Source organism: Mustela erminea, chromosome 1, assembly GCF_009829155.1.
Source record: "Mustela erminea isolate mMusErm1 chromosome 1, mMusErm1.Pri, whole genome shotgun sequence".
NCBI classification, from domain to species: domain Eukaryota; kingdom Metazoa; phylum Chordata; class Mammalia; order Carnivora; family Mustelidae; genus Mustela; species Mustela erminea.
This window is the reverse complement of record NC_045614.1, coordinates 112,981,966-113,004,436: the sequence shown is the minus strand read 5'-3', so window position 1 is coordinate 113,004,436 and position 22,471 is coordinate 112,981,966. Positions and strand designations below refer to the sequence as shown.

General features: G+C 39.8%; 1 protein-coding gene across 8 annotated transcripts in view; it reads right to left on the bottom strand.

The window, feature by feature from the left end:
- EHHADH (enoyl-CoA hydratase and 3-hydroxyacyl CoA dehydrogenase) overlaps positions 1 to 22,471 on the bottom strand; it is a 59,792-nt gene that overhangs the window by 10,276 nt on the left and 27,045 nt on the right. For all 8 annotated transcript variants that reach the window (XM_032338511.1, XM_032338490.1, XM_032338501.1 and 5 more), the window contains 2 exons: positions 22,097 to 22,208; positions 13,661 to 13,765 (listed from right to left, as the gene is read on the bottom strand). In XM_032338511.1, coding sequence (XP_032194402.1) covers positions 13,661 to 13,765; positions 22,097 to 22,208 — 217 coding nt within the window. The remainder of the gene's footprint in view (positions 1 to 13,660; positions 13,766 to 22,096; positions 22,209 to 22,471) is intronic.

Sequence of the window (22,471 nt, the reverse complement as noted above, 5' to 3'; positions counted from 1 at the left end):
GATTCTACAGATATAATTATTGGTAAAGAACTGAGGTGTGGAGATTATCCTTTATTGTCTAGATGTTCCCAGCCTAATCGTATGAGTCCTTAAAAGAGGAGACCCTTTGCTAGTTATGGTGAAAGAGACATTGATAATGAAGAAACATCAGAGAGACACAACATGGCAAAGATGTGACCTATTGGTGATGATATGGCTTTGATGATGGAAGAAGGGGGCCAAGAATCAAGGAATTCTCTGGGCCATTACCTTGACTTACAACCAGCAAGAACATGAGGACCTTGGTCCCACAACACAAGATACTGAATTATGCCAACAACCTGAGTGAGCAGGAAACAGATTCTCCCGAAGAGCCACCAAAAGGAGTATGGCTTCAGACACCTGCATTTTAGATAAGTGAGACCTACCCAGCAGACTTCTGACCTATTGATCTATAAGACAATAACACTGTGTCATTTAAACTGCTAAACTTGTGGTTATTTGTTAACAAAGCAAGAGAAAACCAATACAATTTGTAAATCAAATATCTAATGAAGTATTTGTAACCGGAGTCTGGGAAGAATTCTTGTGACTCAACTGTAAGAAGGCAAACGACTCAGTTTTTTAAATGGGCAAAAACTTGAGTGGCTATTTCACCAAAGAAGATATAGGAATGGCTAATACATATGTGAAAAAGTGTTCAATAGCATTAGTCATTAAAGAAATGCAAATAAAAATCACACTGATTAAAAAAAAAAACCCATAGTGAATGTGGTAGATTGTCTCTAAGTAATAGGTTGTCATTTCTGAAATTAAGTTACAAAAAGACTCGGGTTCCTCTTGTTCAACCTCTCTTCCTCTCTCACTTGTTCATTCTGGTGGAAGCCAGCTGTCATGTGTGAGTGGCCCTTTGGTGAAGCCCACATGGGAAAGAACTGAAGAAGACCTCCTTCAGCCAACAACCAGTGAGGAGCTAAGACCCTCAGCCCAACAGACCACATGGAGCCGAATCCTATGAACGTGAATCAGGTTGGAAGCTGATCATCCCTTAGCCAAGCCTTGAGGTGGAAAGAGCCACAGAAAATACCTTGAAAGCAATCTTGTGTGGAATCTGCAACCAGAGAACCTAGTTCACCCCACCTACATTCCTGACACAGAGACTGCCAGGTAAAAGAGGTCTGATTTTAAGCAGTTAAATTTGGGAGTGATTTGTTGTGTAGCTAGAGATAATGAAGACACACCCACTAGAATGACTATTACCAGAAAGACATCACTATGAGGTGTTGGTGATGATGTGGAGTAGCCAGAATCCTCAGCCATTGTTTGTGAAAATCTGAAACAGGACAGTACAGCTACTTTGGAAAACAGTGAGGCAGTTCCTTAAAAGGATAAGCTTATTGGTTAACCCAGCAATTTCACTCCAAGGAATCTACCTAAGAGAAATGAAGCATAAACCTTGTACACAAATATCCATAACAGTATTATTCATACTAGCTCATCAACTGATGAAGGGATAAAGAAAATGCAGTATGGATATGCACCATACTGTTCAGCAATAAAAATATTATTGGCAAATTGCTGAAGCATGCTATAATTCAAATGAACCTCAGAAACATCATGCAACCTGAAAAGAAGCCAGATCAGAAGATTATATATGATATGATGCTATTCGTGGTAAATGTCCAGGAAAGGTAAATCCACGGAGACAGAAAGATTAGTGGTTGGCTAAGGCCAGGGGTGGTAGTGGGATAAAGCTGCAACAAAATATGAGGGAAATTTTCAGGGTGGTGATAAGTCTTAAAATTGACTCATGGAGATGGCTGTGCAACTCTATACAGTGAACTGAATTATGCCTCATTAAAACTGTTTTAAAAAATGCCTAGAAATGAATTTATCAAGAAATGTATAAGACCTTTAAAAAGATAACTATACCATTTTATTGGAGAACATATAAAGTCTCTAAAAAGAGAGAGACTCCATATTCCTGGATATAAACATTTTGTAACATAAAAATATAAACATTTCCCAAATATATTATATATGAATTTCTAATTTCTAATCAGAACACTTGTGGTTCTATATTTTTAAAAAATTACTCAACAGGAGTGCCTGGCTGCTCAGTTGGTAGAACACGTGACTCTTGATCTCAGGGTCGTAAGTTCGAGCCCAACATTGGGGTGGAGCCTACTTAAAAAAATAATAGTAATAAAAGCAAAAATAACTCAATAGAATGATTTTTTTTTTTCAACAGAATGATGATTCTAAGGTTTGCATCAAAGGATAAATGTGTATGAGAAATGTATCAAATAAGACATAATGTTAAACTTTCTTCAGCATATACTTAGATAAAATTCCTAAAAATCTGTTATGGCCTGGTGTAATGTTATCAGTCATAATTTCAAGATGTATGTCACAGAAATAACCAAATTCTCTTGTCAACTGCAATATAATAAACTCTTGTCAGTTGCATTATAATAAACGCATTATCAGATCTTCAAATAAAAAGAATGAATGTGGAACATATTACCAAAACTGCTGTCTACCTATGCCAGAAACTGGTTTTTTAAAAAGATTATTTATTTATTTATTTGACACAGAGAGAGAGAGACCACAAGCAGGCAGAGAGAGAGGGAGAAGCAGGCTCCCTGCTGAGCAGAGAGCCGGATGTGGGGTTCCATCCCAGGACCCTGAGATCATGACCTGAGCCAAAGGCAGAGGCTTAACACACTGAGCCACCAAGGTGTCCCAGAAACTGTTTTGTTTTTTTTTAAGTGCTACCATCTCTTCAAGAATACACCATTACATCAAAAATGTACACCTCCGTTAATTAGACAGAAAACCCACCAGAGGATATAAAGTAGTTTCAGTATAAAAAGGCATGTGCACATGAACCTGTCTGGCATTGATGTGTTACCACGTATGTAAGGGAGACTGAGTAAGGTCTGGATTGAATCATGTACACATGTAAATTTATCTTTGAGGCACTGCATAATCTCAAACTTTTAAAAAAAAATTTATTTATTTATTTGACAGAGATCACAGGTAGGCAGAGAGGCAGGCGGAGAGAGAGGAAGGGAAGCAGGCTCCCTTCTGAGCACAGAGCCCGATGCAGGGCTCGATCCCAGGACCCTGGGACCGTGACCTGAGCCGAAGGCAGAGGCTTTAACCAACTGAGCCACCCAGGTGCCCTCAAACTTTCTTTAACCTAGGAGGCAACAATATTTCCTTAATGCCTGATGACTAAGTAGAATAAAAAATCATGGATTTTTTTTTTTAAAGATTTTATTTATTTATTTGACAGAGAGAGATCACAAGCAGGCAGAGAGACAGGCAGAGAGAGAGGAGGAAGCAGGCTCCCTGCTGAGCAGAGAGCCCGATGCGGGGCTCGATCCCAGGACGCTGAGATCATGACCTGAGCCTAAGGCAGAGGCTTTAACCCACTGAGCCACCCAGGCACCCCCAAAAAATCATGGATTTTTAAATTAATGCTTTCCCATATGATGTTGAGAACAGGAAAGGAGGGGAACACAATGGTTAGCTATATGGCCCCTCTATGCCCTGCTATAGATGGAAAGATATGAACTCTACCCAACAGGTTTCCAATGATGGCTCAGTTATCCAATGTGTTAGCCTGATCCTCAATTTCTAGGAAGGCAAGTTCAGCAGAGAAGGACGGAGACCTTTCCAGGGCCTACAGCTGATTTCATTTCCTGGTGGTCCAAAAGGGAAGACAAGAGTGGTCAGTGGGGAGCTGAGGTGAGAGGGAACAAGTATGTGGAGGACAAAGCACATGAGGAAAGGGGACTGAAGCACCAGTACTGTGGCATGAACAGGCAGCTGAGGCAGTCTGTTCAGGGACAGGGCACATCTTAGAGCTGGGTCTCTGTCCTTGTGACACTACCAGAATTCCCATCTGGTTAGGACAGATGGTAGTTATCCAAGGAATAGTACACATCAGAGTTATCCAAGGAATTCAAAAAGTTCAGATGTGCAGGCCCCACTGTAGACCCAGCTCAGAATATTTCAGGGTGGGGCCTACACACGAGTATTTTTAAGACTTCAACATGTGATTTTGAGACATAGTTTCTGGAAAGTGTAAGAGCAGAGCATTAGGTCAGCGCTTGAGTCAAGGACAGCTGCAGCTCCTGGCAAACTTCGTCCGGGGCCAGACACAGAAGAGGAAGAAAGAAAAAAAAAGAGAGAGAAAGAGAAAAGAAGAATGGAAAGCCTGCTTCATGGTGTGCAGTAATAATTATTGCAGTAATTATTGCTGATCAGGATAATGCTTTTATCCTGGGGATACTCAGAATCTCTCGGACTGCAGGGCATTCTGGGAACTCCCCATGGCACCTGTCCAGACCAGTCCAGGGCCAAGCTGAGCCCATCCACTGGAGAGCTGGGATCTGGGCGCAAAAACAGATGCTTCTTCCCTGCTCAATTTCCTCTCTCTTTCCTGCCGAAGCTATAAAGGATGCTATTACCTTACAAATCTGTTCTATTAGAACAAAATATATTCAGAATTTCCCCTTTGGGTCTACAGGTATGGTGTTTTCAATGTGTGCTTCTTACACACTGGATTGTTTTAACATCTTGGTGGTTTTAAATTCACTCAGCTGTATCCACATAATAAGAGAGCCAGGTATGGGCAGGTCAGAACCAGGAAAATGAAAAGAGGAACTAATTAGTGATTCAAGTATGCTTATAATTGAATTCTTTCCTTGACCCATTCACATTGTTTTCTTTAATTCTGTGAAGTATTGTAAGGCAGGCAAATATTCAAGTTTTGACTTAAAAAAAAGAGAAATAAGTGAATCACCCTCCTAAAGGAAGAAAAGGAGGTGATTATTTTCCCACTTTCTGGGAAACTGACAGGAAAAGATTTTCTCTGCCTCGTTTAAAGAGAGGGACAACATGCAATTTACAGAAATGGTTACCTAAGACATGGAGGATGGTCTCTTCTCCAATTCTGATAAACAGTAAGTAAGCTGTGTTTGTCACAGAAGCTCTGCAAAGGACAGACAGGACAACTGTACTTTTTCAGTCTTGCAGGAGGTCACCCACAGAACTCTGGTATTACAAAAAAAAAAGGCAGCTCAATTTAGACATGCGCTTAGGCCTTCTCTGGGAGGCAAGGTCACTCTGTTCTTGTGAAATGTGTGTATAAAGGTTCACAGAGAGCAAAAATAAATTATAAAAAGCCAAAGATAAAATGGAAAGAAAGACGATGATACCATTAAGATTTGTTTAAAGTCACAAAATCAAAATGAACACACAGACCAAAGTCTGTAGGCAGAATTAGAATCACTAAAAATGGCTAACACCGTGCGGTAAGAGTAACAGAACCCGTGTTCATTACAGGGACAAAAACGGTGTTAGGTTCTGAGTCGAGGCCCCCAACTGGATGTCTCCTGTGCCCCTCTTTGGATAACAGCACACGCTTTCAACTTCATGCCAGGAACATGCACGGGGGAATGGGGAGTTCTTACTCAGTTTGGGAATAAACAGGCTGCTGGCCAAATTCAAGTGCAAATAAATAGCATTTTACGGAACCCTCTCCTCCCCAGTTTAGCCAAAGCAATCTGGTTTGACCAAGTAATTCTAAATTGCTCTGCTAAATCCATTGCATTGCAGTAGTCTGAGGAGCTTCATATAACAAGAGTGTTAAGATGCATGACGCTAATTAACTTTCACAGTCAACTTTCCTCTCTGGGATGCATGTTAAATTGTAGAGAAATCGGCAACTTCCCAAATCTTCCCATGAATACATATACATGATATATATTATGTGGGGTTTGAACTCTTAACCCTGAAACCAAGACCTGAGCTGAGATCAAGAGTTGGATGCTCAACGGATTGAACCACCCAGATGCCCCTCAAGTCATATTTTTAGATACGTGCTAACTTCCCATAACCCCCTTCTACCCTAACTGCTTCCAAGCTGCTGATTACAACACTGACTATTAGAAATTCCTTTCCTTCTCTCCTTTCCTATTGGATGTGGAAACTAATTAAGTTCCTTCATCTTTCCCTTGTTATTATTGTTTTACACATACACGCACACACATAAATGTATATAAATATCCTTATTATTATTTTTAAGTCAATATTTCAGCTGAAGAAGTTGATCGGGGGTTGGGGGTAGGACATAGGAATGGGGTGGGAATAGGCTTAATTAATGGAGTATTTTTACAAATGGGAAAGGAGAACCCAAATTTTACATGTATTTTAAAAATCGAAGTATAGGAGCACTGGGGTGGCTCAGTTGGCTAGGTAGGTGGCTCTTGATTTCAGTTCAGGCCAAGCTGGGCTCTGTGCTCAGTGGGGAGTCCGCTTGAGGATTCTTTCTCCCTCCCCCTCTGCCCCCACTCACACACACACACTCTCTCTCTAAAATAAATAAATACATTCTTTTTAAAAATTGAGGGATAATTCACATACCATAAAAGTCACCATTTTAAAGTTTACTGTTCAGTGGTTTTTAGGATACTCACAAATACCCATTATAAAATATAAATATTTATTTTAAAAAGATTTTTGTGGAGCCTCTCCTTCAAGTCAATCCATCATTTTTGCTCTGGCAAATAACCACATACTAATAGCTATATTTAAAAGCAAATAAAGACTAGAAAGGAGAAGGAGGAGAAGGGAAGGAAAGCCTGGAACACACAGAAAGGAAAAGCACAATGAAAATGAAAAGCAAGATAAATAAATCTGCCTACGCTGTGCATTTTGTAAGATAATAAATGGCAAATGTACATATGATTCTATGAGATAGACCTTTGTTGAGCTGCACTAATTCCCTACCTTGTATCTCTGGTATTTCCTTTTTATAAAGCAACACCAAGGAGTCATAGAATTCCAAATAGTGGAACTCATTTTAAAAGCAACAACAGGGGCGCCTGGGTAGCTCAGTCAGTTAAGTGTCTGACTCTTTTTTGGCTCAGGTCACGATCTCAGGGCTATAAGAGTGAGCCCCTCCTCAGGCTTTGAGCTGGGAGTAGAGCTTGTTTGAGATTTTCTCTCTCCCTCTGCCCCTCCCTGCTCCCAGCCTCATGTAGTCTCTCCTTCTCTCTCTAAGAAAAATAAGTAAGTAAAATCAAACAGTAAAATTCCCAGAGTTTCCCATGGGGATTCTAAGACTTAACCCCCAAAAGAGATATAGTAGAGCTTCCCAGGTCGTAGCAAGAACAAAAAACGAGCCCAACCCCTACAGTCTGTTGAGTCTCCGAACAGGGTTTGAAACCAACTAATTTTACGGAGTCTTTTCCTTTTCTTGATAAAGCCCAAAAAGCTGATTTGAAAGGTCTGTAGGAGGTCAAGACTATAGTCTAGGTCTCCTGACTTTGGTCCTGAGCCCCGTTCTACAGACTGCCCCTCTTCCACATTGACCAGACATCACTTTTTCCTTTGGGTAAATTTAATGACTCAGATATTAGGAAAAGATACACATTTTTTTAAAACTAGTATATATTTTTTAAGATTGTATTTCTTTATTTTACAGAGAGAGATCACAAGTAGGCAGAGAGGCAGGCAGAGAGAGAGGGGGGAAGCAGACTCCCCGCTGAGCAGAGAGCCTGATGCGGGGCTTGATTTCAGGACCCTGTGATCATGACCTGAGCTGAAGGTAAGAGCCCCAATAAACATTTTTAAAAATATTTATTTCTTTAAAAATATGCAATAATATTTCTTTACATGTGCAAGTTTGTGTACAGGGGGATGGTCAGAGGGAGAGGGAGAGAGAGAAAGAAGCAGGCTCCCTGTTGAGCTTGGAGCCCTCCTTGGAACTCTCAATCACACAACCCTGAGATCATGACCTGAGCTGAAATCAAGAGTTGGAAGCTTAACCAACTGAGTCACCGAGGCACCCCAAGATAAATAATTTTTTTAAGTCTTGGGGCATCTGGGTAGCTCAGTGTGTTAAAGCCTCTGCCTTTGGCTTGGGTCATGATCCTGGGGTCCTGGGATCGAGCCCCGTGTTGGGCTCTCCACTGGACAGGAAGCCTATTTCCTACCCTCTCTCTCTTCCTGCCTCTCTGCCTACTTGTGATCTGTTAAATAAATAAATAAAATCTTTAAAAAAAAAGTTAAGTCTTCATTATGTGCCACCCAATACATCCACTGACAAAAATTTGTTTATTTCCTTATGCAAATATTCATATGAAGACACATACAATTGTGCAATTTCCCATCTGGTTGTTTTCTATAATATTACATGTAAGCATTTTCCCAAGTTCTTCAACTTTCTTTAAAAAATGGAAGTTTTAGGGGCACCTGGGTGGCTCAGTGGGTTAAAGCCTTTGCCTTCGGCTCAGGTCACAGTTCCAGGGTCCTGGGATGGAGCCCCGCATCAGGCTCTCTGCTCAGCAGGGAGCCTGCTTCCCTTCCTCTCTCTCCGCCTGCCTCTCTGCCTACCTGTGATCTCTGTCAAATAAATAAATAAAATTTTTTTAAAAAAGTTTGAGATTATGCAGTGCCTCAAAGATAAATTTACATGTGTACGTGATTCAATCCAAACCTTACTCAGTCTCCCTTACATACATGGTAACACACCAATGCCAGACAGGTTCATGGGCACATGCCTTTTTATACTGAAACTACTTTATATCCTCTGGTGGGTTTTCTGTCTAATTAACGGAGGTGTACATTTTTGATGTAATGGTGTATTCTTGAAGAGATGGTAGCACTTAAAAAAAAAAAAAACAGTTTCTGGGACACCTCGGTGGCTCAGTGTGTTAAGCCTCTGCCTTTGGCTCAGGTCATGATCTCAGGGTCCTGGGATGGAACCCCACATCCGGCTCTCTGCTCAGCAGGGAGCCTGCTTCTCCCTCTCTCTCTGCCTGCCTCTCTGCCTACTTGTGATCCCTCTCTCTCTGTCAAATAAATAAATGAAACCTTGAAAAAAAAAAAAACAAAAAAATTTTTTAAAAATATGGATGTTTTAATGTCTGAATGGGGTTGCTTCATTGTGATCTACCATCTTTTATGTAAACAATCCCCTAAAATGAGATTTTTGAGTTGTTTCCAATATTTAACAATGATATCCATACTATGGAATACTATTAAGTAATAAAAAAGAATGAAATATTATTACATGAAACAACATGGATCATTTTCAAAGACATTATGCTAAGTGAAAGGAGTCAGACACAAAAGGCTACATGCTATATTGTGATTCCAACTATACGAAATTCTAAAAAAACAAAACTATAATAACAGAAAGTAAGTCAGTGGTTATCTGTGGCGAAGGGGAAGGGAAGAGAATCTGTAGGAAAGAGGCATGAAAATACTTTTTTTTAGGGTAATAGAACTATATATTGATTGTGACAGTAGTTACACAACTATAAACAATTACAAAAATTCTTCAAACTCTACACTTGAAATGGGTGGATTTTATTGTGTGTAAATTATACCCCAATAAAGCTTGAAGAAATGAAAACAGAAGCAAAGATTACTATGAAATTTCTTAAAAAAAAAAAACTTTTCATTTTTACATATTTCCTTTAAATTTTTGGCTATATTCATACTCTATACAGCTATAATTATAGAATCGATATAAATTTATATTTTAGTCATTTTTATACACAATTTTACATATTTCTGTATAGTCTTCATAATTATTATTTAAAATAGTTATACATAATTATCCAAAGCCAAAAATCATTTCCCTACTGTTAACAGGTAAACTAACAAATTTTAAAGCAGAGGATTCCAAAAAAAAAAAAAAAAAAAGGCAGCTAATTCCTCCTCAATATTTGGATGCCACCAAGTGGACAAACTGTGCAATGTGGCCGAGACCAAGTAAACCATTTTATAAATTCTATAAATTTAAAAAAAAAATCAACTTAATGTTTAGTTTTCTCATTTAAAGATTATTTTTAAAGTCAGATTTTAAAAATTAAAACAGACCATTTACAATTTACTAGACTACAATCCTCATCTATCTCTTTTATTTACTTAACTCTCTAATCTTGATCTGGGGAAATCAGTTAAGGAAAAGAACTTCTGTCGAGACCTAGTTCTTTACAAACTAAAGCCGTGGGTGTCAATGCTAGACATGGGTCTATCACAAGGCCCAAACCAAAAACTCGTGTATGGATCTCCAAACGCAAATAACCTTTGGTGTCAGCCAACCTAGTGACTTTTAACACGACAATAAAGCCTCCCGGGAGGTACGATGAAATTGATGACAAAAAGTTGGAGACAATTGTATAGAAGGCAGAGAAAGATACCAGGAGACTCATTCCCTTTTGGGCAAAGACTTGCTAATTCTCTTTATGAGTCACCATGATTTTCGCCCCACAGTCCCTGGCCTCTCCGGTTCAAGCTTTTACAGTTGCATTGAAACCGCAACTGGCTAGAGCCACAAAAAGAAAGATTATTTCAGGGAAGTGTTTGGTCCCTGCCAGGGTCCACAAAAGAATGACTTTTTCAAAAGAATGCCTTTGAATGACACTGAGCCATTGCCTACCACCAAGCAGAAAGATGAACATGCAGCTCTACCTGTGACCCAACACTGCTCCCAATTATTTTTTCCAGCACTCTTTAACCCTCCCCATCTTGCTGCCAATCTCCAAAAAGTGAAAAGGAATAGTTGAAAAAAAGAAAAAGGGAAAACTCTAGGAGCGCCAGTCCCAAGAACTCTTAAAGGAATGCCATGAATCCACAAAGTAAGAAACCAGCCAGAGAAAGAAAAGATAGCTCACTGAGACCTAACTATGGTTTCATTGTGGCAAATTACAGAGGCTTGTTTCTTTCTCTTTTTTTTTTTTTCAAGATTTATTTTTTTATTTGAGAGAGAGTAGGGTGAGAGGCAGAGGGAGAGACTCTTCAAGCAGACTCCCTGCTGAGAATGCAACCTGATCTCACAACCCCGAGATCATGACCTGAGCCAAAACCAAGAGCTGGATATTCAACCAACTGAGCCACCCAGGCATCCTGGCTGGCTTGTTTCTATTTGCTGAAATGTTTGTTTGCTTGTTTCCTTCCTTCCTTCCTTTCTTTCTTCCTCTCCTTCTCTTTCTCTCTAAGATTTTATTCATTTATTTAACAGAGAATGAGAGACAACTAGATCAGGAACACATGCAGGGGGAGTGAGAGAGGGAGAAGCAGGCTTCCCTCTGAGCAGGAGCCTGATGTGGGGCTCGATCCCAGGAACCGGATCATGACCTAAGCCAAAGGCGGATGCTTAATGACTGAGCCACCCAGGCGCCCTGTTTGTTTTCATTTTTATTCTATTTCTTACAGAAAATACATTATTTCAATACAAATTCAAAAAGTACAAAAGGGTAAACAATGAAAAGTGTAAACAATGAAAAGTCTTCTTCCAACAGCTTCTCTGGCTGACCAGCCCTATTCCTAGAGGCAACCATTAACCATTTCTTGTGAATCTTTACAGAAATATCTCATGTGTAGATGAACAGTTACATATGTACACTCTCCCCATATAGACATTCAGTCCCATTCCCCTTTCCTTTTTGCATAAATGGTGAACCACTATACACAATGATGTATAGGGTTTTTTTTTTAATTTTATTTATTTTTATGAGAGAGAAAGAGAGAGAGCACAAGATGGGGGAGAGTCAGAGGGAAAAGCAGACTTCTCGCTGAGCAGGGAGCCTGATGCTTGATCCAGGATCAAGACCTGAGCCGAAGGCAGACACTTAACCAACTGAGCCACACAAGGCCCCTGATTTGTAGTGCTTTTCACCTAATAATACAATTTGTCAGAGCATTCATAACATATCAATATGTAGAGTTTCCTATTCATTTTAAACCTTTATCATATTCTATCACATGGATATACCATAAGATATTTAAGGAATCCCTTATTAAAATGAAAGCTTACCAGAGGAATGTTGAAAAAGAAAGCCAAAGTTGGTGGCATCACAATTCCAGACTTCAAGCTCTATTACAAAGCTGTAGTCATCAAGACAGTATGGTACTGGCACAAAATCAGACACACAGATCAATGGAACAGAATAGAGAGCCCAGAAATAGACCCTCAACTCTATGGTCAACTAATACTCGACAAAACAGGAAAGAATGCCAAATAAAAAAAGACAGTTTCTTCAACAAATGGGGTTGGGAAAATTGGACAGCCACATGCAGAAGAATGAAACTGAACTATTTCCTTACACCACACACAAAAATAGACTCAAAATGGATGAAAGATCTCAATGTGAAACACGAATCCATCAAAATCCTTGAGGAGAACACAGGCAGCAACCTCTTTGACTTCAGCCGTAGCAACTTCTTCCTAGAAACATCACCAAAGGCAAGGGAAGCAAGGGCAAAAATGAACTACTGGGACTTCATCAAGATCAAAGCTTTTGCACAGCAAAGGAAATAGTCAACAAAACCAAAGACAACTAATAGAATGGCAGAAGATATTCACAATGACATATCAGATAAAGGGCTAGTATCCAAAATCTATAAAGAACTTATCAAACTCAACACCCAAAGAACAAATAATCCAATCAAGAAATGGGCAGAAGACATGAACAGACATTTCTGCAAAGAAGACATCCAGATGGCCAATAGACACATGAAAAAGTGCTCCACATCACTCGGCATCAGGGAAAATCAAATCAAAACCACAATGAGATACCACCTCACACCAGTCAGAATGGCTAAAATTAACCAGTCAGGAAACGACAGATGCTGGTGAGGATGTGGAGAAAGGGGAACCCTCCTACACTGTTGGTGGGAACGCATGCTGGTGCAGCCACTCTGGAAAACAGCATGGAGGTTCCTTAAAAAGCTGAAAATAGAGCTACCCTACAACCCAGCAATTACACTACTGGGTATTTACCCTAAAAATACAAATATAGTGATCTGAAGGGGGGCACGTGCACCCAAATGTTTATGGAGCAATGTCCACAATAGCCAAACTATGGAAAGAACCTAGATGTCCATCAACAGATGAATGGATAAAGAGATCACACACACACACACACACACACACACACACACACACACACACACACACAGGAATACTATGCAGCCATCAAAAGAAATGGAATCTTGCCATTTTCAACAACGTGGATGGAACTAGAGGGTATTATGTTGAGCGAAATAAGTCAATCAGAGAAAGACAATTATCATATGATCTCCCTGATATGAGGAATTTGAGAGGCAGGGTTGGGAGTTTGGGGGGGGCAGGGAAAAAAAATGCAACAAGATGGGATCAGGAGAGAGACAAACCATAAGAGACTCTTAATCTCACAAAACAAACTGAGGGTTGCTGGGGGAGGGAGAGGGTGGTCAGGTTATGGACATTGGGGAGAGTATGTGCTATGGTGAGGGCTATGAATTGTGTAAGCTTGACAATTCACAGACTTGACCCCTGGGACAAATAATACATTATATGTTAATAAAAATAATTAACAAAATTTTTTTTTAAATGAAAGCTTAGCTTCCTTCCAATCTTGTGTTATTTTCTTTTTTTTTATTTTTTATTTTTTTTAAAGATTTTATTTATTCATTTGACACAGAGAGATCACAAGTAGGCAGAGAGGCAGGCAGAGAGAGAAAGAGGAGGAAGCAGGCTCCCCGCGGAGCAGAGAACCCGATGCGGGACTCGATCCCAGGACCCTGAGATCATGACCTGAGCCGAAGGCAGCGGCTTAACCCACTGAGCCACCCAGGCGCCCCTTGTGTATTTTCATTATATTCTTCTTACCAGAAATTTTCTGGACTAATTCGATTGCTTCCTCAACTGGGTCTGAGTTCACCATTTTGTCTAGAATACCCAGCTTGAGTGCTTCATCTGCCGAAATATGTCTTCCTAAAACAAAACAATACAAAGAACAATGTGAGGTTAAAGCAAAAGCATGACCTCTCTAGTAGGAAGGTTATCTGTCCTAGGTACAAACATCTGTTATTAAATGAAATAAATAAGCAACACACTGACTTGTATGGTAGAAAGGTCACTGTATAAGTAACCAGAAAACTTAATTCAAGCTTCTACTACTGTTTGTGTGATGGTGAAGAATTGTACGGAAACCCCACTTTCCTCTAGGCAAATGGGAATAATTATGCTTACCTCGGTAATTCTGAGTATCAAGTGAGAATAATACATTTTCTTTATATTCCATAAATCACTATACAAGTATTTTGTAAACTATACATCTCTAAAGAAGAAATGATTGATTTTTGAGAATAATAATATGATAACAGCAGCAAAGCAGCCATACCTCTCTTCCACCAATACATACCAACATACATACCAACGCTGATTACCAAAAAAAAAAAAAAAAAAAAAAGCCCTGAAACAAGAATATAGTTGGGTAAACAGAGAAATTATTAAGTTGGTGCTGTTTATGTTATAATCAAAATTACACGGGCTAAACGGGGCGGACGTCTGTCATTTTTTGCCTAGTCAGCAACTTTGTGGAGTTCCTATAAAGGGAGTTTTAGAGCCCTGCCTTTTATTACAGCAGCTAAAAGGGAAGCAGAAGTGATCAGACAATTGTTCCTTCAGATCCGTTCAGATAGAGTGTGGCCCATGACCCCAAGTTTGGTGAAAGCAGGGCTCGGAAGTGGGGTGTTAGCCTGCAGTAAGGACACAAAGCAGCAGCTAGCGACATCTAGTGTCTGATGGCAGTGGTAGCAGGAGCATCTACCGTCAGGCAGTGTCCTGAGTTCTTCACCAGGTATAAATATGTAATTTAATCTGAATATTCTGAAGTAGCAGGTTAAGGGATACGAGGACCCCTTATCACAGAGTCAGAAGAAAGGAGACAGTAACACCTTACTTGCTTTCTTGCCAGTACCATCTTGCCTTGTGGAAAGTGATCATCAAATCAGTCTTGAGGGCAACAATGCCACGGTCCTTGATGTTCATACAGCATTAGTGGATATCATCTTTGAGACAAACCCTCCATTCTGGGTTCTTAGTAGTGCTTTAGAGAGTTACAAATGGGTTTTCTTGATCAGATAGACAGTTCAGTGATTTCCGGCAGGGGCCACTCTGCAACATTATTTAGGCGATTTTCTAGAAGTGCCTTTGAAAACAGGCTCCCTGATTTCCTCCTGGGGTGAGGAGTGGATGAGTGGCTGCAGGTGTCAAGTCTCCTGTGTGTAAGGTCACTGGGGCAGGGGGTGGGGAGAGATGCCTGAGTAGCTCAGATGGTTGGGCGGCTGCCTCTGGCTTGGGTCATAATTTCCAGGTCCAGGGATCGAGCCCCGTGTCAGGTTCCCAGCTTGGCAAGGACTCTGCTTCTCCTTTTCCCTCTGCCTCTCCCACTGCTTGTGCTTTCTCTGTCTCTCTCTCAAATGAATAAATTAAAGAATCTTTTAAAAAAAATAAAGTGTTAACTCCATTGTTGGTGTTACGATTCCAGATATCAGCTTAGGCTATATTTAGTAAGCCTTTTTTAATGTTTCCCTGACTCATTCTTAACTTTACAAGGGAGTCTAAAGTGGAGACCCTAAAAAAACAAAACAAAACAAAACAAAAAAATAACACTTGGGTAAGGGGTGAGTGAATCAGCCTGCCCAGGTTAAGGGCACCAATGGCAGACAAAATGGAAAATGGAAATCTGAGTACAAAAAGGTTCTTTGGGGCAAGTGTGTAGGTACTGTGAGCTAGCCAGGAGGTGCAAATTTCTTCAGCTGTAATAATTGCTTTCAGCCTGGATTTCACACAAGTGGAGGTGTAGCACGACTGTTCTTACAAAGTCAGTGAGATTCTGGGTTCTTTGATTCTGTTTCGAGGGCCTAAAGACCCAGCTCTTTATGTACAACCCGAATATTCAGGCTCAAACTTAAACTTGCTTTTTCTCTTGCTGCCCTCAATGTAGACAACAACCAGGGTCCAAGGGACTTTAATGAGACCCTTGCCAAGAGCTACTATAAGGAGACCCAGGGTAACTGAAGCTGAGACTTCTCTTCTCCAAAGTGGGGAATCTTGATTGTTTCCAGTGTTCTTCATGGCTTCTTTTCCAATCTTTAGAAAATCTTTTTCTACATGGAATCCTTTCCAATGTCATTTTTAAGGTCCCCCTAAAATTGTACAATTTAAAAAGAGGTATATGATTCTGATGTTAGTTTTCTTCTAATTCACTGTGACCTTTTCTATGCAAATCAAAATCCATCATATCCTTACTGTTCGTACTTCTTCTCTTCATCAAGTTAAAAATAGTGGTATTTCTATAAGCAGCAGTGCTTTAGAAAAGGCAATCCTTGTTCACTTCATTTTTGTCAAAGAAGCCAGATTTCTTCCTGATTTCCCCCAAGCTATGCTTGCTTTTGAGACTTAATGATGGTAACAGAGACACAAGATTCCTCAGTATTCCCCCAATGCTTCAATTTTTATAAACCTTAGACTTTACAGACTCATTTCACACTATTACAATTTCCCCCATATTTTATTTGCTTTACTTCCTTTCTATTTGATCTTTCGCAGAATGAACGGCTTCGGTACTTTGAATTCTGTAGCATATTGGATTGTAAGCACCCTCTTATGAATTTTACATTAGATAGTTAACATACTGTACATTCTTAAGAGTGTACTTATCATACTGTTGTAACTTAAGACAATTTCTAATTTAATTTATTGAAAATCAAGAAATTTAATACTTTTAGTTTTTCTAGCTACCCTTTCATACTCTGTACAGATTTATAACACCTCCCCAGCATTTAAAAGAAAAAAGGCAACATTTTTTAGGCACATAGACTCATATTATTTTCTAATTTGGATCATGTACACACAGTTTTGTATGGTGGCTTCTGTGTCAGAAAAAATATAATGGATTTCAATTAGCAGTTCCCAAACTTTTTAAGCTTAGGACCATTTTGCACTCCTAAAGATAATGGAGGACTCCAAAAAGCCTTTGCTTATGTGGATCGTTTCTATCAATATTTACTGTATTAGAAATTAAAACTGAAAACTTTCAAAATGTTTCTTCATTAAATCACTTTAAAACAATAAGGATAGGGCACCTAGGTGGCACAGTTGGTTAAGCATCTGCCTTCAGCTCAGGTCATGATCCCAGGGTTCTGGGGTCAAGCCCCGCATCAGGCTCTCTTCTCAGCAGGGAATCTGCTTCACACCTCTCCCTCTCCCCCTGCTTGTGCTCTCTCTCTCTTCCTCTCTCTCTGTCAAGTAAATAAAATCTTAAAAAAAATAATAACAAGGATAAATGTTAATGTTAACATTAATGTGAATACATTTTAATACAAAATAACTATATTTTCAAATTTTTAAAAGTCCAGTGAGAAGAGTGTCATTGGTTTATATTTTTGCAAATTTCTTTCATGTCTGGCTTAGTAGAAGACAGCTGGGTTCTCATATATGCTCTGCATTCCATCTGCTCTGACATCACATGGCTTACAACCACCTCTGGAAAGTTCTACTATACATATGTGAGGGAATAAGAGTAGAAAAGGCAAGTCACATCCATTTGTTATGAAAGTAGCTCTGACTTCATGAACCACCCCCAATGGTCTTGGGCATTCCCCGGAGTACCCGGACCCCACTTTCAGAATTTTCTGATATAGATATCATTTTAAAGATTGTATAGAATCTTAGAATAGGCTTGTTGTTTTAAAGACTGTACAGAATCTTAGACTAGGATTCTACATCCTAGGATTCTAGGGGGCGCCTAGGTGACTCATTGGGTTAAGCCTCTGCCTTCAGCTCAGGTCATGATCTCAGGATCCTGGGATCGAGACCCACATTGGGCTCTCTGCTCAGCAAGGAGCCTGCTTCCCCCTCTATCTGCCTGACTCTCTGCCTACTTGTGATCTCTCTCTCTCTCAAATAAATAAATAAAATTGTTAAAAACTAAAATAAAATAAAATGTTAATAATGTAAGGATAATAAAATATGACAAGCATACAGGATGCCTGGGTGGCTCAGTCGGTTAAGTGGCTGCCTTCGGCACAGGCCATGATCCCAGAGTCCTGGGATGAGTCCCACATCGGGCTCCTTTCTCAGCAGGCAGCCTGCTTCTCTCTCTGCCTCTGCCTGCTTCTCTGCCTACTTGTGAGCTCTCTCTGACAAATAAATAAATCTTTAAAAAAATATGACAAGTGTATGCAACAGTCGTGTACTAGAACTGCATATGATCTGATTTGATACACACCAGCTCTGCCTCAGAACACTGGTACTAGGATAGTATACCAATGTTCCCTATAGTTAATGTTTATTTGTGACTGGAGTAATTGTAGTTATTTTGAAAGTAATCTTTTGTTTTGTTTTTATCTTTTGGGAGCTCGCAGGATTCCATTTCCTGGAAGTTTAAAATCTTTACCAAAGATACATCAGGCAATTGAAATCTCATCATTTTTTCCAAGAAAATGGTGAGCTTGCTGAAATGTGACTTCTGGCTCCATTTCATATCTGAAGAGTTTCTTCTGTTTTTTCCTTTGGCTACCACTTCTCACCTTTTTGCTTCATGCTTTGGGAACTCTTGTTATTCAAAGCAGAGACATTGAATACATACCTTCTCTATTTTTATGTTAGGTTCTGAATTTCAAAAACGGATCTCTATTTATCCTGCACTTGCTGATTGAGTTGTCTGTCCGATCAAGTCCTCTTTTCATTGCTTTGAAAAGAAGTTATTTGGCCTAGTGTTTTGATTTTAGACAGGCGGTTCTTATTGAACAAATGCAGTATTTTCTAAGTTAGATTATTTTCTAAGATTTTCATTTTCTTTCATCTGTTTCACATTAATGTTTCAGTCTTCTAACACCACGGAATATTTTCAGAGGTTTGGGGCTCAGTGTTAAGTTTTTTTTGTTTGTCTGTTGGTTTGGGTCCCTGAATTATATTTGCTGATATATATTATTGCTGCTTGGGAGCTCTGGCTACTAAAATTTACCCTCTGTATCTTGTTCAAATACGGAGAAAACTCACCTGAACTTAACCCACCTGAAAAGCAGGTAGGATAAGGATGCCACTCACAACATCTCCCTTACTATTCTAGGTACTAAGAAGTATCTCCTCAAAGTCTACAGCCTGAGAGTACCCCTGTCCTGGGAATGACCGTAAAGAAATTCAGGGCTGGAGCAAAGCTCTACAAGAACAGAGCAGAGACTTTGTATGTTGTTCAGTGAACAATGAGGACAAACCCTAAAAAGAGAAAGCAGAAGAGCAGGGCACTGTATCCATGTCATTTGATGGGACAGAGAACACCAGGCAACGAATCAGAGTGGGCTCAAGACTCTCTTTTGTGGTTACTGGGAAAGATTCAGCTGTTTTCAGGTAGCATTTTAAAGGAAGTGTGGAAAAGCAATGGTGGTTGTCCTAATTGCTTCACTTTCCAGAATTAGCTCTCTAACGGGTTCAAAAAGGTTAGCTATTTACTCATTAATTTAATCTAAATCTGTTTACTTATTAACTCCCTATGGGCACAGTGCCTACCAAGTTGGTGTTTTTTTTTTTTTTTTCAACATTAACAGCAGCAGGGGATCTTTGACTTTCAATAACAATTTTTTTTTTTAGCATATTCTGTTAGAAAAAAAAATTCCAAACCAAAGACTAACAGTCTTAATGGCTTCATTATCAAGAGGTACTGTATTAGCCTCCTCTACAAATTCCCACAAACGTACCAGCTTAAAACAACACACATTTCTTAGCTTAGCTTAGTTCGGAAGTCTGAAATAGGTCAGCAAAACTGTGTGGGGGCTCTAAGGGAGAATCCGTTGCACGGTCTTTCCCCACCCCCAGAGGCTGCCTACATCGCTTGGCTTGACCACTTCCTCTATCTTCAGAGCCAGCTGGCAATATCTTCTCTCCTCTCTGACCTCCTGCCTCCCTCTTCTAAGGATGCTTGTAAGGAATTGGGCCCACCTGAAAAATCCAGAATAATCTCTCTTCTCAAGATTCTTAAGTTATTCACATCTACAAAGTCCCTTTTGAATGTGAGGTAACATATTCAATGGTTCTGGGGATGAGGACAAGGACATCTGTGGTGGTGGTGGTGGCATTATTTGGCCTGTCACAGTTGCTGTTCATTAAATGTTTTCTATGTGGCAGGTACTCTACCAGAAGCAAGTCCTGTAACTTCACTATTCTTTAAAGCAACGGTGTGGTATTGTTACTGATAAGAAAATGGAGGCCGAGAGGAGATCAGAAGACCTCTCCCCTAAACCCCAGCCAGTTTGTCCAACTGCCTACTTGACATCTCCACTTGGATGTCCCATAGTCCTCTCAGACTTAACATGTCCCAAGTAAGCTCTTGTGATTTCTCCCTACAACCTACCCCACCAGCAACAATCCCCATCTCAATAATGGCACCATCCTTTCAGCTGCTCAGGCCACCAGAATCACTCCATCTCCTCTTTCTTGTACCTCTCGCTTCTGATGGGTCATGAAAGCCTGCTAGCTCTCCCCTCATCACATGGGCAGAATTTGACTATGTCTCACCATATGCATGGCTACCTACCCACTCAGGTCTCAGCTCTCCTCATCTCCCCCTTGGATGATTAGAGCAGGTTGCTAATCAGCCTTCCTACATCTGCTCTTATCTCCAGTTAATGTATTTTCAACAGCGAGAGTGATCCTTTAAAAAACATAAATGAGAGCTTGTGACTCCCCTGCTCAAAACACTCCGATGCCTTTCTGCCTCATTTAGAAGAATAGCCAACGTTCCATTCTATCATCTTCAAAGCCCTATATGATGTCACTTCATCTCCTACATCTCTTCCCCTTACTCACTTCACTCCAGCTGTATCAACCTTCTTGCTGTTCTTTGATACTTCCAAGCGTACTACAGCCTCCCGGGCTTTGCGTTTGCTATTTTCTCCATGTGGAATACTTTCCTCTAGATATTGGCATAATAAGCTCCCTCACCTCTTTAAGGTCTTCACCCAGATATCATTTCATAGGAAAGCCTTTTTAACCCCTCCATCCCTAACATTTTATATTAAAATATTACCCCTCTATCCCTAACATTTTATATTCCCACTTTCTGTTTTATGTTTCTCTTTGGCACTTATCTCCATCTAACCTACTATTTACGTGACTTACGTCATAGGTAGGCATATGTGTGAGTATACACTTGTGGTAGCTAGCCTCCAAAGTGACTCCCAGTGAGTTTCACCTCTTGGTGTTCAAGCCCCCTCCCATGTTGAATAGGGAAGACCTCTATAAGCAAGATCATATGTACATTATGTATACATATATATTATATATATCTCATATATAGATGCATACATGTATATACATGTATATATATATATATATATATCTGTTATGTATATACATAATCAATCAGAAAAGATGGTGCATGACTCCAAAGCTAGGTCATAAGACATCACAGCTTTTGCCTTGTTCTGTCTTGGATCACTGACTCCAGAAGAAGCCACCACCCATGTTGTGAAGACACTCAGGCAGCTGTAGGGAGAGGTCCACATAGAGAAGAAATGAAGCCTCCTGCCAACAGTCAGCATCCACTAGCCATCCATGTAGATCCTTTAGCCTCACTCAAGTTTTCAGATGACTACAGCTCCAGTCAATGTCTTGACTACAACTTCATGAGAAACCCTGAGCTAGAATCGAGCTAAGCTGGTCCCAAATTCCTGACCCAAAAAAATATCATCAACCAAAACATGACTCTTGCTTCCAACCTTACCTCAGTTGGAAATCTCTTTAAAAGTTTCAGCAGTATTTGGTAAATCTAGGGTGTTTAAATGTTTTATAGTGTTGTACTGTTCACATTCCCTAGTAAAAGAGAACAATCTTTATTTGTAGCTAAAATCTTAATACCTGTGAAAGGAAAAATGCAGTCTTTTCCACACTGACACACGAAATCTTTCTGTGACAATTCTGGTTTTAATTTTTATTTATATTACAATTTCCAAATTAAGTCTGAATATAACGTACCTTATATGAATACCAATGTCTGTGTGTGGACACTTGAACTATATAATTGGTGCTTTGTACACACTTTGATTTAGAAGGCACTTACATGTGGTCTTCACGGTAATGTCTGAGAATCTTTCAGGGAAGGTACTCTTTCCATTTTACGTTGAGAAAATCGATTATCAAAGAAGTTGAAGTATCCTCTTAAGATTACATGAGTAGGGAATGGCCAATCTAGAATTTCTCTACATTCTCATTCAGTTCCTCACATTGCTCTAGACGGTTGTTGGCAGGGTTTGTACTGACCTGAGGTAATTAGGTCAAGTGCAGCAGGAACTCCAATGAGTCTGGGGAGAAGCTGGGTTCCTCTTGCACCAGGAAGGATTCCTAATGTGACTTCTGGGAAGCCAATTCGAGCCTATCAAAGTTTGAAGACATGAAGATCATAAGAATGAGATGACCTGTAAAATCAAGGCAACCATTCCCTTGGATTTCCCACACTCTTGAAAACACTGTTTCATAATATTCAGCAAATATTCTACAGGGAAAATGAGTCCACATTCTACTTAATTAACAGCATAAACAAAGCTATGCTTCATGCTGAAACACATCTCTAACTTCTTACACATTTTTTCTCTGACTCCATTATGAGCTGTTTGGGCCAACAAAAATGATATTCTC